At 38.0% G+C, this 17,478-nt stretch overlaps 1 protein-coding gene across 2 annotated transcripts in view; it reads left to right on the forward strand.

The window, feature by feature from the left end:
- The window catches only part of LOC124796599 (5'-nucleotidase domain-containing protein 3), a 134,520-nt gene that overhangs the window by 22,944 nt on the left and 94,098 nt on the right, over positions 1–17,478 (forward strand). For both annotated transcript variants that reach the window (XM_047260709.1, XM_047260710.1), the window contains exons 3-4: positions 6,439–6,660; positions 6,840–6,977. In XM_047260709.1, the coding sequence (XP_047116665.1) occupies positions 6,439–6,660; positions 6,840–6,977 (360 nt within the window). The remainder of the gene's footprint in view (positions 1–6,438; positions 6,661–6,839; positions 6,978–17,478) is intronic.

Below are 17,478 nucleotides of genomic sequence, written 5' to 3' on the forward strand. Positions count from 1 at the left end.
CAGAAGTTGTTAAAGCTGCCAGTCTTGCTTGTGAGATGAAAGCAGAGCTCACGACAAAATGCAGCATAGTCAACAGGACCGTTTGTGGGTGTCTGGTACAGAGCTGAGTGGAAGGTCTGAACCAGAGACTCAGACAATCTAGGCTGCAGTTTCCTCAACTTGCGCCATAGGATGGTTGGGTTTCAGGTTCCACTGAATATGTCAGGAGTCCACTACACATAGGAGGTGGCTACACAGGTAGCAGGGGCTCTGTGGCATAGACTGTGCAGTTTTTTTAGGTTAGAGAGTCTTGGGGGAAAACACAAAAAGGGTTTCAGTCTCAGAGTATACAGACTGAACACAGGAGAAACATAGATACAGGAACCTTCAGTATACCAGCTGTAAATTGCCGTAGCTGTGTTGGGAAGCACCAAACCTCCAAGTGCTAATAGAGAGCACTGATGTTCAAATCATTATAGGCATGAATGCTGTCTAAAGCCAGAGATAAGTTCAGCCGAATTTTTTGTGAAGAACATAATGGTGTTCCGAAAGGATAGGCTAAAAACAGTTGACGGTGGTGTGTTTGTTGCTGTTAGGAGTAGTTTATCTTGTTGCAAAACTGAAGTAGATTTTTCCTCTGGGTTGATATGGACAGAGGTCATTCTTGGCAACTGGAATAAAATAATAACTGGATCCTTTTACCAAACTTCCAATTCAGATGTTACAGTTACTGAAAGATTCAAAGAGAACTTGAGTTTAATTTCAAACATGTACCCAACTCATACAATTGTAGTTGGTGGTGACTTTAATTTACCCTCAGTATGTTGGTGAAAATACATCTTTAAATCCAGAGGTACACATAAAACATCATCCAAAATTGTGCCAAATGTATTCTCTGAAAATTATTTTGAGCAATTAGTTCTTGAGGCCATGCAAATAGTTAGCGGTTGTGAAAAAACACTTGACCTCTTAGCGATAAATAATCCTGAGCTAATAACAAGCATCAAAATGGATACAGGGATTAGTGAACACTGGGTTGTCATAGTGAGATTCAATATTGTAGCCCCCAAAACCTAGAAAAATAAAGGAAAAATATACCTACTCAACAAAGCAGATAAAAATTCACTGCATGCCTTCCTGAGAGACAATCTCCATGCCTTGAAATGAACAATGTAAGTGTAGACCAGATGTGGCTTGATTTCAAAGAAATAGCATAGGCAGTAGTTGAGAGATTTACACCAAATAAAATAACAAATGATGAAACTGATCCTCCATGGTACACAAAACGGGTCAGAACATTGTTGCAGAAACAACGAAAAAAGCATGCCAAATTTAAGTGGGTGCAAAATCTCTAAGATAGGCAATCTTTTACAGAAGCTTGAAATTTAAGGCAGACTTCATTGTGACATGCTTATAACTGTTTCCAGAATGAAACTTTGTCTCTAACCTGCCAGAAAATCCAGACAGATTTTGGTCATATGTAAAGTATGCTAGTGGGAAGTGCCTTCTCTGTGCAATAACAATGGAAATACTATCGATGACAGTGCTGTCAAAGCAGAGTTGCTAAACACAGCCTTCAGAAATTGCTTCACCAAAGAAGGTGAAGTAAATATTCCAGAATTCAAATCAAGAACAGCTGCCAACATGAGTAACATAGAAATAGATGTCCTCAGAGTAGTGAAACAACTTAAATCACTTAACAAAAGCAAATGTTCTGGTCCAGCCTGTATACTGGTTACGTTCCTTTTAGAATATGCTGATACAATAGCTCTATACTTAACAATCATATACAACCATTCACTCAAAGAAAGATCCGTATCCAAAGACAGGAAAGTTGCACAGATCACACCAATATTCAAGAAAGATAGTAGGAGGAATCCACTAAATTATAGGTCCAGATCATTAATGTCAATGTGCAGTAAGGTTTTGGAACACTTATTGTGTTCGAACATTACAAATTATCTAGCTCTCTACTCACATGAAGTTTTTAGTGCTATTCACAAGGTATTTCAAGTTGATTCCATATTTCTAGATTTCCAGAAGGCTTTTGACAGTGTACCACACTAGTGGCTTGTAGTGAAGTTTTGTGCATATGGAATATCATCTCAGTTATGTGACTGAATTCATGATTTCCTGTCAGAGAGGTCACAGTTCGTTGTAATTGATGGAAAATCATTGAGTAAAACAAAAGTGATTTCTGACGTTCACCAAGGTAGTGTTATAGGCCAATTGCTGTTTCTTATGTATGTAAACAATTTAGGAGACAATCTGAGCAGCTGTCTTCGGTTGTTTGCAGATGATGCTGTCATTTATCGATTAGTAAAATCATCAGAAGGTCAAAACAAATTGCATAACAATTTAGAAAAGATATCTGTATGGTGCAAAAATTGGCGATTGACCATAAGTAATGTAACGTATGAGGGCACCCATGTGGGTGCTAAAAGGAATCTGTCAAACTTTGGTTACACAATAAATCAGCCAAATCTAAAGTCGGTAAATTCAACTAAATACGTAGGGTTTACTATTATGAATAACTTAAAGTGGAAAGAACAGATTGAAAATGTGGGAAAGGCTAACCAAAGACTGAGTTTTATTGGCAGGACACCTAGAAAATGTAACAGATCTACTAAAGAGACTGCCAACTCTATGCTTGTCTGTCCTCTTTTAGAATACTGCTGAGCAGTGTGGGATTCTTACTAGATAGGATTGACGGAGTGCATTGATAAAGTTGAAAGAAGGGCAGCACGTTTTGTAGTATTGGGAAATAGGGGAGTGAGTGCCACTGAAATGATACAGGATTTGGGGTGGACATCATTAAAATGAAGGTGTTTTTCTTTTCGGTGGTTTATTCTCACAAAATTTCATTCACCGACTTTCTCCTCCAAATGTGAAAATATTTTGTTGACACTGATCTATATAGGGAGAAATGATCATCACAATAAAATAAAGGAAATCAGAGCTCGCACAGAAAGATATAGGTGTTGGTTTTTTCTACGCTTCATAAGACTGATAGGGCTGCTTCTTGCATTGGTAGGATTTGACTCTAGCTACCATGATGTGCATGCAGTGGTGATAATAGGAAGACACAATGAACATATGTTGTCAAATGGCAATGAGGAAGGTTCCCGCAACTGGGACAACTGCTGCAACACTTAATACAAGGTAAATGGAAATGCCGTGTGGCTAGGGCCTCCGGTCGGGTAGACCGTTCGCCTGGTGCAAGTCTTTCGAGTTGACGGCACTTCAGTGACTTGCGTGTCGATGGGGATGAAATGATGATGACAGACACCCAGTCATCACGAGGCAGAGAAAATCCCTGGCCCCGCCAGGAATTGTACTCGGGACCCCATGCGCGGGAAGCGAGAACGCTACCGCGGACCCTAATACAAGGTGATAGAAATCCATAACGAAAATCATGCCAAACATACATCTGCATCTGTAACTTGGAAGGCGTGGAAACGTTGCTTCCCAATCTTCCACTGCCTCAGCAAACAGTAGAAACAGAGGAGGAAACAGAGCCACAGACACAGGTTGAGAGATCAATGCTGGCAAAGCCTGTTGCATGACTGTGGTGAGACCCTTCTTTTGTTGCACCATTGTTTGAAGCAGAGACTCCATGTCATGATAAATATGACAAGCAACTGCACAATGGAAAACACATGCAAATATCACCCTACATGTCACCAATGTGCTCTAACCTCAATAACACGCAGACAATGATGGCCACAACTTGTTACAAGAAGATACTTCCCATGGGGTGGCTACACTACTAGTCTGATAATCGTAGTCAAAATGTAAACATGTAACTGGGTGCAAGACAAGCTAGGCCCGACTCTATAAGCTTTTGGCTGGCCAGAAGAGTGCATGGAGGAACGGCTTCATGCACATCCATTAGTGGTGGCCCCTGATGGTTCTACCATATGCTGACTCCTATGGTGCACCTTACAACTGCATGCCCAAATCTCAGGTGAGGAATCTATGCAGGTCACTACCATATTCATTCTGTTGTCACATATTATACTCAGTGGGTATTCTTGGAATATAAGTCACCAAAGTGAATGATCAACACTGACATGGCACTGATAGCTATCTTTTTTGGACAGAGATGGCAGTCAGTACTTTTTAGACCACACGATAAGTGTGAGTCATCAAATTGGTGATGCCTCGATACCTGAATCTTAAAGCCAACGCAGTTGGTAACTTACCTATTGATGAAGAGAATACTGTAACACTGCAATTAAATGATTCAAATGGCTCTGAGCACTATGGGACTTAACTTCGGAGGTCATCAGTCCCCTAGGACTTAGAACTACTTAAACCTAACTAACCTAAGGACATCACCCACATCTATGCCCGAGGCAGGATTCGAACCTGCGACCATAGCAGTCGCATGGTTACAGACTGTAGTGCCTAGAACCGCTCGGCCACCCCAGCCGGCGCACTGCAATTAAGGGGGGGGGGGGGGGGTACAAATTGTAGAGGGAGACCAAGAAATAAATACAGTAAGCAGATTCAAAAGGATGTTGGTTTAAGTAGTTATTTGGAGATGAAGAGGCTCGCACAGGGTAAAGTAGCATGGAGAGCTGCATCAAATCAGTCTTTGCGCTGTAGACCACAATGACAAACATCGTGGTAAGGAAATGCGTCTTCATATTTTCACAGCACAAATACTGATCCATAAAATTTCAGGAGTGCAGCTGCATAAATTTGACTTCTTCTTCTAATGTTTCGGCTGAACCATCCAGCCAAAATGTTAGAAGAAGAAGTCAAATTTATGCGGCTTCATGCCAAAAATTTTATGGATCATCGTGGCAAGGAAGTCTATCTTTTGGATTTCACTTAAGTTCATTGCTTGCTTTTCTAAGCTGTCTACTATTTTCTTATGAAATATGCCACTGTTCCTTGGAATCCACAAGAAATTTGTTACTGTTTCTACTTGCTCAGTTGTAACAAATTCTTTAATAGTGTCTATAATTATAGGCAACACACCTATGTTTCATTCTGGTTTTTTAAGGCTCTTTATTACACTTAGAGAATCTGTTAATATTACTGTACTTCTTTGTCTGCAAGATCTGCCAAATTTTACTGCTTTTCAAACTGTGATGGCTTCCACATAATAGATTGTTGTCTCTGAGCTAGAGAATATAGGGCTTGATAATTTTGTGCACGGTTGTGTATTGCACTTCGTGTCACTGTCGATGGTCTTCTATCCATCTGTATAAGTCTCTATTGAATTCAGGAAAATAGTATTGAATGAAATGTTGATTTCATTCTTCAAATTCGGAGAATCCTCGTACTGTACATGTTATTAAAGAGTAGTGTATGTTCTTCTCAGAAGCTGAATGGGGCTACAAATTCTTATAAGACATTGTACTTCTGTATTTCATTTTCATACGAGGTCCAACATTCAAGAGCTTTCATGATTATTGGCTGTAATTTATTTCCAGAGAAATAGTTAAATTTTTTGGTGTCTGGCCTACATTTCATTATGCGATTAATGAGAGGGTGTCCTGTCTGAGATTTGCTACAAAATGACATTAGTCACAAGTTTTTCTCTTGTTTCCTTTGTTTGTACCAGTACACACAATAACATCTTTGCCAATAATGCTAGATGATTGGCTCATTCCTGAAACCTAGCTTGAAAAAATAATAAATATTAGTGAAATAGTTATAAAGTGTGTTTTTCTTCTGAAATTTCATTGAAAATCTTTAGAACATAACATTATCAATTTGAACATTCTGCAGTTTTTGGTGGATGGTCTTTTTCCATGTCCTGCAATCTAAAAATTTAAAAACTTTCACCAGTGTTAGTACAATATTACCAGATATAACATAAAGACAGGGCTGAGACATAACCAAAATTAATTCCATTCCCATTACTTTTGTCTTATTTGTTCAACATAGACTAATTTGGCAGCTGAGCTGAGAACTGAACTGGTTTTTACCTGTCACATACAAGAACATGTTTTATAGTCAAAACAGAATACATAATTCATTCTCTTGAAAATGAAGTTTGAGAAAGCCTTGAATAAATCAGAGATATATCTGTAAGTGACCAAAGAAATAAAACTGCAATTTATTCATTCATTCATCATTAAACACATTTTGTTGCTTGTGGGAGGAAAAGGTCTTGCTCATGTAATTATCAGGCATAACACTATTCCATGTAGATTTATTCTTATGACCTTCTATCTATCAAGCAGTGCACTATTTGCATTTTTTTCCCCTGAAGACATGTTAAAGGAATGTCTGAGCTTCACTTCATAGACTATATACTATTAATCATTATGGTGAACATGGCTAAAACTGATTCCTGTGAGACACCAGTACACTGTCAGCAACAATCAAACAGGAGAAAGATGAAGAATTATCTGGACAGATGAAACTTAATCCTCTCACAATAAATAAATCTTTTCATTATTTGTATTTGTCTGTAATGTTGTGTATTATTCTTTTCAGTATCCAAACAGTATAAAGTTACTTGAATATAAGCCAGGATTTGCAGTACGGGGGCTACATTATGATATAGAAAAAGGTCTACTGTTGAAGATTGACTCATTCCTCCAGATACAACTAGGCAGTGTGTATCGTGGCTTATCTCCTGTGTCAGATGATGAAGTTCTGAAATTATATAAGAATCGAATTATTCCTTTAGCCTATGTAGAACCAAGGAACTATCAGGTACTTTAATCTTATTTTTAGATCCTTGGCTTATAACTTATTGTTAGAGCTACTTTTTGACATTATTTGTTATAAGGTTTTTATTTACACTTTTACATGTCATCCACAGTACAGGTCATGCTAGATAAATTTCAAATTAACAAAAAATGTAAATAATTAATACATTTTGTATTTTTCAGGCTGATATTAAAACAAAAATGGTTCAGTTAGCTGACTTATTTTCTGTGCCAGAAATGGGACTACTATGTGATGTTGCAGAATATTTTGAGAAACATCATATTGATTATCACCCTGAAATTCTCTTCAGGGATGTCAAGGTATTTGCTTTTCTTTCTCTGTCTCTTAACTGCAGAGGCTTTTTTTAAATGTTTTCTTTTCTCTTGTAGGGAGTAGGAAGCATGTAACATATGAAAACTATAGGAAAAGATTCAAATCGTTAGCTATGGCGTTGACAAATTACATTGAGTTCCTCTCCTTAATGCCATCACTGAACAGTTATCTTGCATCTTGCCCCTTACATTTACTGGAGGATTGCCTATTGTCTTCTCCTTCTACTATTGTTTCATCAAGATTTCTGAATTTTCAAGATGAGTTGCTCTTAATGTTGGCTTTTGGCACCATGTAAATTCTCTGCACAGATGAACAGAATTTCCATATTAGTAACACTACACCAACAATAACACATAAGTACAATGAGACACATACATCTGTATGCACTGTAACTGTTCACTTGGTGTGTTTGACATGGTTTTCACATAATCAGAAATACCATTTTTTACCATGATATGATGATTTCAAAATGCATTTTGGCTTGAAAATTACTCATTGACTGAATAAAAAAAGTAAAATTTGCAACTTTTGAGTAGTTTTTCATTGTACTGATTATCAGAAGTTAGTGAACTGCAGCTGCTTCAGCATGCTGGAAGTTTGTAAATAACATATAAAGCAGACTGTAAGTATGTATGTATTGATTTCATCCAAATTTGGCACACAAACAGCAAAAATTTCACAGGTATCAGCACTGTGGGGTTTCTAACCTCCTATTTCCAATAGGAGTGGAAATATGGGCAAACACATGTTTTTTTCAGCCCCTGGCATTTAGGCTGTCTTGCAGGACAGGTGTATTATGTGGGAATCAATCTGCTTTGCAGGGCAGCCTACACGTTAGGGGCAAAAATGTTTTATAGCCCCTGATTTGCAGGCTGCTTGGCATGATAAGTATGTTGTGGTGGTAGTATTGGCCTGCTGTATTGACGTATTTTGCAGGGCTATATGTGTGGATGGGCATGCTCTATGCTATCTCCTAGTGATTGGAGAAATCCTACCATGGCAATTCTCACATTGGTCAGGTTTCTGTTGTATCTAAATCTTGGCTGACTTTTCCTGTGGCTGATGTAATATATCCTCGTAACTCAGTAGTTAATTCCTGTAATGTCAGAGTATTGTTCGGTACACCTTGCTCTAGATTTGCCAATTGTGTGGTATGCCTCTCCATAGTCGCCTATTTGCTGTTGGCTATCTCTTGTACTTGTCCCATTGTGCTGTTTAGTTCCCTTATATCATCAGTATCAACTGTTCTGAATACTGTCTTCAGTAGACTCCCACCTGAATTTAGCCATCATATCTTCTGAGGCAATTATGTGTGTAGTACTAAGGTCATCGCTTGGTGTCAGTAGACTCCCACCTGAATTTAGCCATCATATCTTCTGAGGCAATTATGTGTGTAGTATTAAGGTCATCGCTTGGTGTAACTGTTCCTGTAAGCGCTCATATGAAACCTATAATCCTCGGGGTTCCCCTTAGATGTCCTGCAATATTCCTTTCTGTCTGTGGCTTCAAGATACAATCTAGTGAATGTCTTCCACAGCATCCATACCTCATTCCTCAGTGGCTGGTTAACATGACATTCTGCTGCCTGGAGAACAGCACTCCTCCTTTGAGCTTTGATTCCATGGGGGTCTCCATTAATTCTCACCTGAAGATGTGTTAGTGCCATCAGAATTACTGTGAATGTCATTGTCGTCCTTGGTGGTACCTGGGCAGGAAAGGTAACTGTTTCAGTCTCCCTTCCCTTTCTTCAAGGATTTGATGTACATGGTTCATAATCACACAGTGGACCCTGTTACCATAACATACTACTATTCAAATTACTCACTTTTGTGTCTGCAAATCCAATTATGAGAAATAGTTAGAACAAATGTAAAATAAATCACTCTATACTAACAAATTATGATGATTCCATTAATCTAGGACAACACATTTCACAACAAAACTGTTCTGTATACGTCATAAAACTCATTACTCACTGGTGCAACAGGAGAGCATACAGCACTTCGTATACATCCTGCACACTATCTTTTGTTTCCTTCCTTCTCTTCTTACCTTACACTTTCTTCATGGGTAATAGCACTGACAGTTGAGGTAACATGTCCAGGGTACTTTTAAAAAGTTTAATGCATCCTAAGTGGACAATGGAAGTTTGCGTCAGTAATTGCAACTTCACATTCACAGTGGTGATATCTGTATGACTTGGTACGGCCCCTTGTAGTGTACAAGAATTTTTTTCTTTTTGCTGTTTGGTGTGTAAGGACTTGTTATCCTGAGCCGTTGGCCAATCTTATGCTTAGGGTACTTAACATTACATTGTTAAATTCTCTCCTGCTGCTTGATGGCTTTAGTATTTTCCTTCTTCACCCACTTCCAAACTTGCTTTAGCATTTTTGCAAAATTTTATATTAATTCTCCATTTTCCCAATCGTAGGTTTAATAAATTTGAAAGGCACAAAACATTTTTCCACTATTTGCAACTTCAAATGGCAAAAGCTCAACACTGTTGTGCACTTTTGAATTGTATGTGGCTATGACATACAATAGATAAATGTCCCAGTCATTGTGTTGACTATTCACATAATAAATTAACATTTTATGGTGTATGTTGAACATGTTCAGTTTTCCTATTTGCCTGAGGGTGGAAGGGACAAGTTCTAAGCTTTTGAGTTTGCAGTAGATGACATAACTTCATAATTAGTTTGGACATGAAGTTGATGCCCTAATCCATAATTATTGTGCAGGTACACCAAAGTTCAGTAATCAATTGTTCATCATTGCTTGTGCTACTGTACTTGCTTGTAGATTCAAGACTGCAGTTGTTGCAGTGTTTTGTGAAAAGCAGTTATCTGCCAGTGTCCAATAAAATGGGCACAAAATGTATGTAGCCATCACTCCTAATGATTCAGACACCTCCGGTAATCTCTGAAGCAGTAGTCATTGATGGCTCTCGGGCGCTGAAGACCTTGCTGTCATGTGCCCACAAAACCCCTCTCCTCCTACTACTACTACTACTATTGATGGCTCAAATCACCATGTTGTGCACATGGAACATAGTTCTTGACATACTGGTCAATGTTCTATCTTCACATTCTGCACCTAAACCATTCATCTTCCTTGTCCTTTACTGTCCATGCCCTTCTAACATTTGGTTGTGAGCCTCTTTTAATACACCTTCCCTCAGTGCTGGAGATACCATGAAGCTTGACCTGAACTTCATAATCTCACACAGTAGCTCATAATGCATTATTAACTGTGGTTGCATCTTGAATACCTGACAGTCCATGTCAGTGGTCTGCACCTTATACCACTCAGCAAGGCTTTGACCAGACACATTTATGACACTGATTTTCCTACTCAACTCATTCGTCTCGTCATGCTTCCTGCTGGGTTTGTGCACTACTTCAATATCAAATTCATTTAATTTTAATACCCATTGAGTCTGTCTGCTTGATGGATCTTTCAGTCCTAATAGCCATTTTAATGGTGTGTGGACTGTTATAGGTTTAAATTTCCTGCCATATAGGTAACAATGAAAGTAAGTGACACTGTAGATTAAGCTCAACATCTTCTCATTAGATGAGTCATTCCATTCCATTTTATTTTATTGCCTTGATGCATATGCTACCAGGTGCTCATTACCATCTACTCAGAACTTATACCATTATCTGGTTGCTTATGTCATAGGACAAGATAAATTATTTTTCATAATTTGGAAATACTAACACAGGACTAGTTGTTAATGTATTTTACAGTCCCTCAAATGCAGATTCACAGTCAGCTGTCCACTGAAATTTCTCACCCTTCTTCAAAATGGACTAGCAATGTCATCAAACCCTTTGATGAATTTCGTATAATAATTACATAACCCTAAAAATGACTGCAGGTGCTCCACAGTTTGTGGTAATGAGAAATTATAGGCTTTTCATCTCTGTCTTCACGCCATCATGGCAAATTACACGGACTAAATGGATCACTTTTGCCAATGCAGAGTGACACTTTTCAATACTTAATATTAAGTATGTTGAATACAACCTCTTAAACACTTCTTCCAGCCACTGCTTGTACTCTTTCAGGTCTGTAGAAAAGAATGACAATATCATATAAGTAGACCATGCACAAGTGTTTTTTTGATCCCCTCAATGCTCTGTCCAATAATCGCTGAATGTGTCTCGTGCATTCTCAAATCCAAAAAAGCATCCCTGTATATTGGTAAAGCCCTCCTACAATGATAAATAAGTCATCAATCGGTACTCCAGCACTACTGCTAATTGGTGGTTACTAGTTTTCAGACCCATTATTGAAAAATACTTATATTGATCTAGATGTGCAGCTTTTCCATAATATTTAGTATCAGATATGCCTCTGTTGCAGTTCTGGCATTTAAGTAACGCTAGTCACAACAGAGCATGTATTTCCTTGTCCTGTCTGATTTGTTTGGGCACAGTGACAGTGGGGGCTCCTAAGTGGCTATCACTTTCTTCATTAATGCCACCCTCAACTGTTGATTGATTAATGCCTCTATTATTGGTTGCAGGTGCTGAGATATTCTGTATGACTTCTCACAGACATGAGGATTATCCCCCCTTGGGATCCTGTGATGCATCACATCATGGATGTCACTGGCAACAGTCCACTGGGATTGATCAAATGCCAGAACTGTTTAAGTAATGTTTCCATGACTACTCTACCTTTTCCTATCAGATGCTGTACTTTTTCATGTAATGCAGATGCATTGGTGATTGGCTAATGGCAAAGGACCGCACTTGACCCGTCTAAATCATCTTCATCCAGTTGTCCAAATTGGTTACCAACAACCCCTTTGTCGGTGTCAAATTATCCACACAAACTGGAACCATGTGTTCTCCATTCACTTTCTGCATGTGTGCCTAGCTTCTGTGTATAAAACAAGTGACACATCAAAGTTGTCATTGTGTTTCTATGGCTCTATAACATAAAAAATGTCACTCCGTAGGTCAGTACCTAAATTTAACCAGAGTAGTTTATCCATACTTTTTGCCATTTTGTCATGCAAACTGAGCCTTAATGGTTGTGCATACCTATTGAAACAGTTCCACTTTATACTAGGAGAACCTTGCAGCAGCGTATCACTTGCAGCAGTCTCTCCCAGTTGTAACAATGTTCGACTCAATTCACCAGTGTGCTGCAAAAGATCAACTTTTGTGTGATGCTTATTCAAGAACCCCAATTCCAGGATCATGTGATACCACTTACCGACATGTGGCAACACTTCATATGTTCTAGAAAATTCGTTGCTCCATTGCAAAAAAACTCCTAAAACTCCTAATGGAAGTGACAGAATGTACATCTCCCTTAGATTTGAATCTGTTTAACTGCATACTCTGTAGAAAACATGCATGTCATCTCTCAGCATCACTTGCATCGCTGCTGCACACACATAAAAATGAAAACATCAGTTGGTTCCGGAGCAATGTTTTGGCCCATTTCAAGTTGCATTCGAGTCCAAATATTTGGGACTGGCGTGCGACTTCCTTCCAAGATCACACTGTGATTGCTTGTGTTTACAGGATCTGTAATTTGAGTCGCCTGTTTGTTAACTGTCCGTAGCCACTTCCTGCATCTTCAAATCAAGATTCATGATCTTAGTGCTTTGTTCTTCCTCAATACTTTCAACATTATTAATACTACTCTCAGGCTCCTGTCTTGTTTTGCTTACTTCTGTAGATAACTCAGTGTGTTTGTTACCTTGTTTTTCTCTAAAATGTGCAAGATCTTGCCTAACTTGATCAACATTAAGTTTTGAATGTGTAGCATCTCTTGCTGCAATTTATTAATTACCTTTTTTGCGATAGTGAACAAAAATTTGTCTCTCTTCTTTGAACTGCTTAGCTATATTACTCTGCATTTCTTTCAATTGTATATTTGTACATTTTAGATTTATCCAATTCTAACAGCAAAATCTTTAGTAAGATTAGCCTCACATTTTTCATTTCCATTAGCAAGATTAGCTTGATTTTTCTCAAGGGTTTTTAGACTTTTTTCCATAAGGGCTTCATATTCCACAAAAATAACTGCTTCATATTAGAAAGATCTTCAGTCTCTGGATTGTCGACGTCTACTTCCTATTGGTTAGTCTTTGCCAGCAGGTATTTTTATGCATAGACTTTAGAGTTTTCTGCTTGTATCAATACTATCTTCAGTTCTACTATGCTCTCCAGAACATGAATTTGTCAGCCATTGTGAATTTATTGCTATGTAACATAAAGTGGATCCACACACAGCATAATAAATTATCCTTTACAAATACTTATGTTGTTTGCAGCACACTATTTATACAGTTAATAATGCCAAACAGTAATGCAGTGCCATACAATACTATGCCCTTTCCTCAGTTATACATGACACTTACTTTTGTCTGTCTGTGTTGATGATCTGGCCATTGTAGTGAAATACTGCAGAAGCAATGTGTCATAATGCAATCATTCTACACTCTTTTTTCATGCATAACCCAACTGCGATAAAAACACTGTTTCTATCTATTGTTCTGAAATCTCTTTTGTGACATACTGTCTCTATTAAATATCCACTATTATTTCTGTTCCACAAATTTTCACACAATATGTGTTGTCCACTTGCTAATAAATTATTATCACTTTTCAGTCTGGTGCAATCTGATAAATGTGGCACTACTTTGATTTCATTAAATTTTGATGAATGTTTAATTTCACTTGTATCCAAAGTTTCTTTGCTGAAGAACAGAGTTCTTTCACACTGCAACACATGTACAGTTTTTTCATCAAAACTAGTCCCTTCAATTTTCCACCACTTTATCTGGAAACTGCATTAATTCTATCCCATCACACATCAACATATGGAACCATCCCCTTTGTTATTTAATAGTTCTCTAGGCTATCACACAATTGAGAGAAAGACGGTTGGTCATTAAACCCAGATGCATAGGCAGTTGCTGAATTCTACCATGTGCCTGAAACCAAACTATGCACTGCTTCCTAAGATTATAGGGATCTATATGTAATGATATTTTGAAATGATGAGAGCCACTTTACGGAAACACAGTTTATTGATTCTTAAGATAAATAAATGGCCCCTAATTTGACTCATACATAAATTCACAGCACACGCTCCATCTAGCAGCACCATAAAATTTAACTTGAAAAGTACAGTTTGATCGGTTAATCTGATTACTGATACACAATATAACTTCTTCCAAGATCTGATAATATCAGTGGTCAGTTTGTGAATGTTGAAACATCCATTTGTTATTAATGGTGGCAACACTCAAAGATGTCACTTCCACTTCTAGAAAATATACTGACAAATCTTCTTCCACAATTATGGAATTACTTCATCCATTCATTGAACTCTGCAATGTTAATTATGCAGATATTTCTTCACATTAGCAAAACTGTTCTGACACTGGAGTGCACTTTGGTGGTATCATTGGCTGCTCATTTCAGACTGAACTGCTTTTGCCACATCTGCCTAAGTGTGTGCTAACTAATGGAGGGTTTCCTGATCTGTTGGTGTGAGCCCTTACATCTGGTACCTTCCAGAAGGCCAGTGATATGATTTCCACTGGAAGTAGTTGTTTATAATCAATTACTTAGTAAGGGTATCAACAGTGGTACTCTTACCATGTTAATTGAACATAAATGTACAGACATAGATGTTAATGGTAGGAGCAAAGGAGATAACTGAAATCCACACAGAAGGAAATGAAGTCATTAGGGAAGGTGCAAATACTACATTTACTTGAATATGTAAAGGAGATAAAGTGAGAAATTTACCAGTCCAGGACAACATGATAGAAGATTACATAAACAGAAATAAGCAGCAGCTGAGTTTTAAGTGCTATAACAGACTAGGAATGGTTATGGTTTCCGTTCTGTGTAAGGCTATGACATTTATCGATTGACACCATGGTGCCAAGGCTTTCTAAAACATTTCTGGACTTGATCTCCTATCCTCTTAAATCAACTACTAAATAACACCAAAAGCAAACTCCAAAATAAGATCTGTAGGTAATATATTTAGGCATCAGTGTCACATTCCCCAACACAAACCATACTGAAAATGACATGTTTTAGAGAGATATTTAGTGTGGTGTATGTAGCTTCACTGCATGCTTAATGGTCACTAAGTGCTTGAGATGCTTAATGATTTTCATATGTATTCAATCTGTTGCATTTATGAGTTTGTTTGATGATACAATGTGATTCCATGCTATCATGGATCTTTGCTACGATTGGCTGTCAGAATCAAACTGAGCACCTCCCATGTTGATCTTAGTGTTTGCAAAACTAACAAGCCATATTTGTTGTATTTTGTATTTATACTCAATTGTTATGAAACTATAGTGTTGAAGTGATATACCACATTGAAGATACTCCTGAAGTGTGTCATTTTTAGTATGGTTTGTTGTGCTGAAGTGTCAATAAATATGATGTCAGTGGCTAAACTCAGTACTGTATCTTGAAAACTGATATAGTCAGTGACATCTACATCTGTAACTGATAATGCTGATTCTCAAGATATGACTTCTTGTAAACTGAACTAAACTCCATCTGAAAAAGCCTTGGAGAGTCCAATTGTACTGACTGACTGGCATGTCATCCTCAGCTGATAGGTGTCACTGGAAGTGGGTATGGAGAGGCATATGGTCAGCACACCACTCTCCCGACCGTTATCTGTTTTCATGACTGAGGCTGTTACTTCTTAATCAAGTAGGTCCTCAATTGCCCTCACAAGGGCTAGTGCACTCTGCTTGCCAACAGCACTTGGCAAACCCAGTTAGTCACCAATACAAGTGATAGCTAAGCCTGACATCATTTAAACTTCAATGCTCAGACAGAAACTGATTTTACCACTGTGGTGAAGCTGTTTGTCTTATTGTGAACTCTTTTTTTATGTATGTTCTATGACAGGTAAATAAAATGTTGTGTTAGACTGCAAATCACTGCCTACTAATGTCATTTGCAACATAAAAATTAGTCAAATTACCTTCCATTAGGAAAGGGGGATGCACTCCTTGACTGTGATATAATTTTGGGAATGGTAAAGAGCAACAATCAGTTGTCATTTCCATTCTAGCTTTATTAGCGCAGATCAAAAATTTAGGCTTGTAACTAGCCATTATCAATGCAATATTTTGGAGTTGTTATATGTGTACTAGTACATCTACACCTGTTTTCAGGCTCTTGTCACATTTCATTAAACATTACTCAAAACTTCTTCCACAATTATGGAATTATTTCCTCCTTTGACTGAACTCTTCAAAATCTTAATCATGCAGATACTTCTTCAAATTAGCACAACCGTACTGACACTGGGGCTGGGGTAGCACTCTTACCGTCACCATTGGCCCCTCATCCTAGATTGAACTGCGTCTTGTGGGGTCTCCCCACTTGCTTTTTTTTTATGACCCCACACATAAGGCTAAGTGTAACTGAATTTCACACCATACATTTTATAGTGCCATTTGTAAATCCTTTTGATTCCATTATTGTGCTCTATGCTGCTACTGTAGTTGCACGGTTGGTACTGTAACAGATTATCAGACCTTACAATATGCCTGGAGATTGTTTGTGACTGGTACTGCCATCTGTTGTTCAAACTGCATACTGCCTTGGCACCTCATGATGCCTGACACAGAGAATACTGATAGCAACAGTCAGTTACAGTGCCTGAAAAAGAGTATGGGCACAACAAAGAGCTAATGCTATACATATTTTGAATGAAGGACACAACTTTAATGAAGCAACTCCCATTGTAGATTATGAATATTCTAAAGTTCGAGTACAGGAGCTATTGTTAACACTAATAGTCCTTGATAACAAAATACATGATATTCTCAGTGATGCTGATGCATTCAAATGTGATGAATATGTAACTTGCAGCCAAGTGCATTTTTTTAAGCATGTCATGGGGCATAGAAGGGAAACTGAATTCTGTGGCTCACATTATCATAAGTGATAAACAACCTGCCATGACCATCATTCCAGTTGTTCCACCATCTAATATCAGACTGCACACAATGAAAATTGAGACTTTTCTGGAAATTTTGTGACTTAAGCTCATTTTTGGGAATTATTACAGCAATCGGTTGATCTTGATTCCATGATATCCACCTGTCATAAACAAATATTTATGCATGGCTGCTTAGAAGGGAAGCCAAAGTATTTTGTCAATGGTATCACTGTGATTTCTGACACATATGAAGAAACTAAGAGAATCCTCACAGCATGCTATGGTGATGCAAGCTCACTTGGATTGTTTGCAATCTGTTAAACCTATACACTTTCTGAATCCAGAATCACTTAATTCTGCATTTATAGACTGCCGTTGCCACTTTATGTGTGCTCTGCAAAGGTGTAAATGCTTATGATAATCTCAGAAATTACCCTTGATGACATCTGCCAGTCCTGGCTTATTCATGTCTAGCAAACCAGTCTTCCAGAGGGTGACATACTTCAGTTGATGGTTTGTATA

This window comes from Schistocerca piceifrons, chromosome 1 (assembly GCF_021461385.2).
Source record: "Schistocerca piceifrons isolate TAMUIC-IGC-003096 chromosome 1, iqSchPice1.1, whole genome shotgun sequence".
NCBI lineage: Eukaryota > Metazoa > Arthropoda > Insecta > Orthoptera > Acrididae > Schistocerca > Schistocerca piceifrons.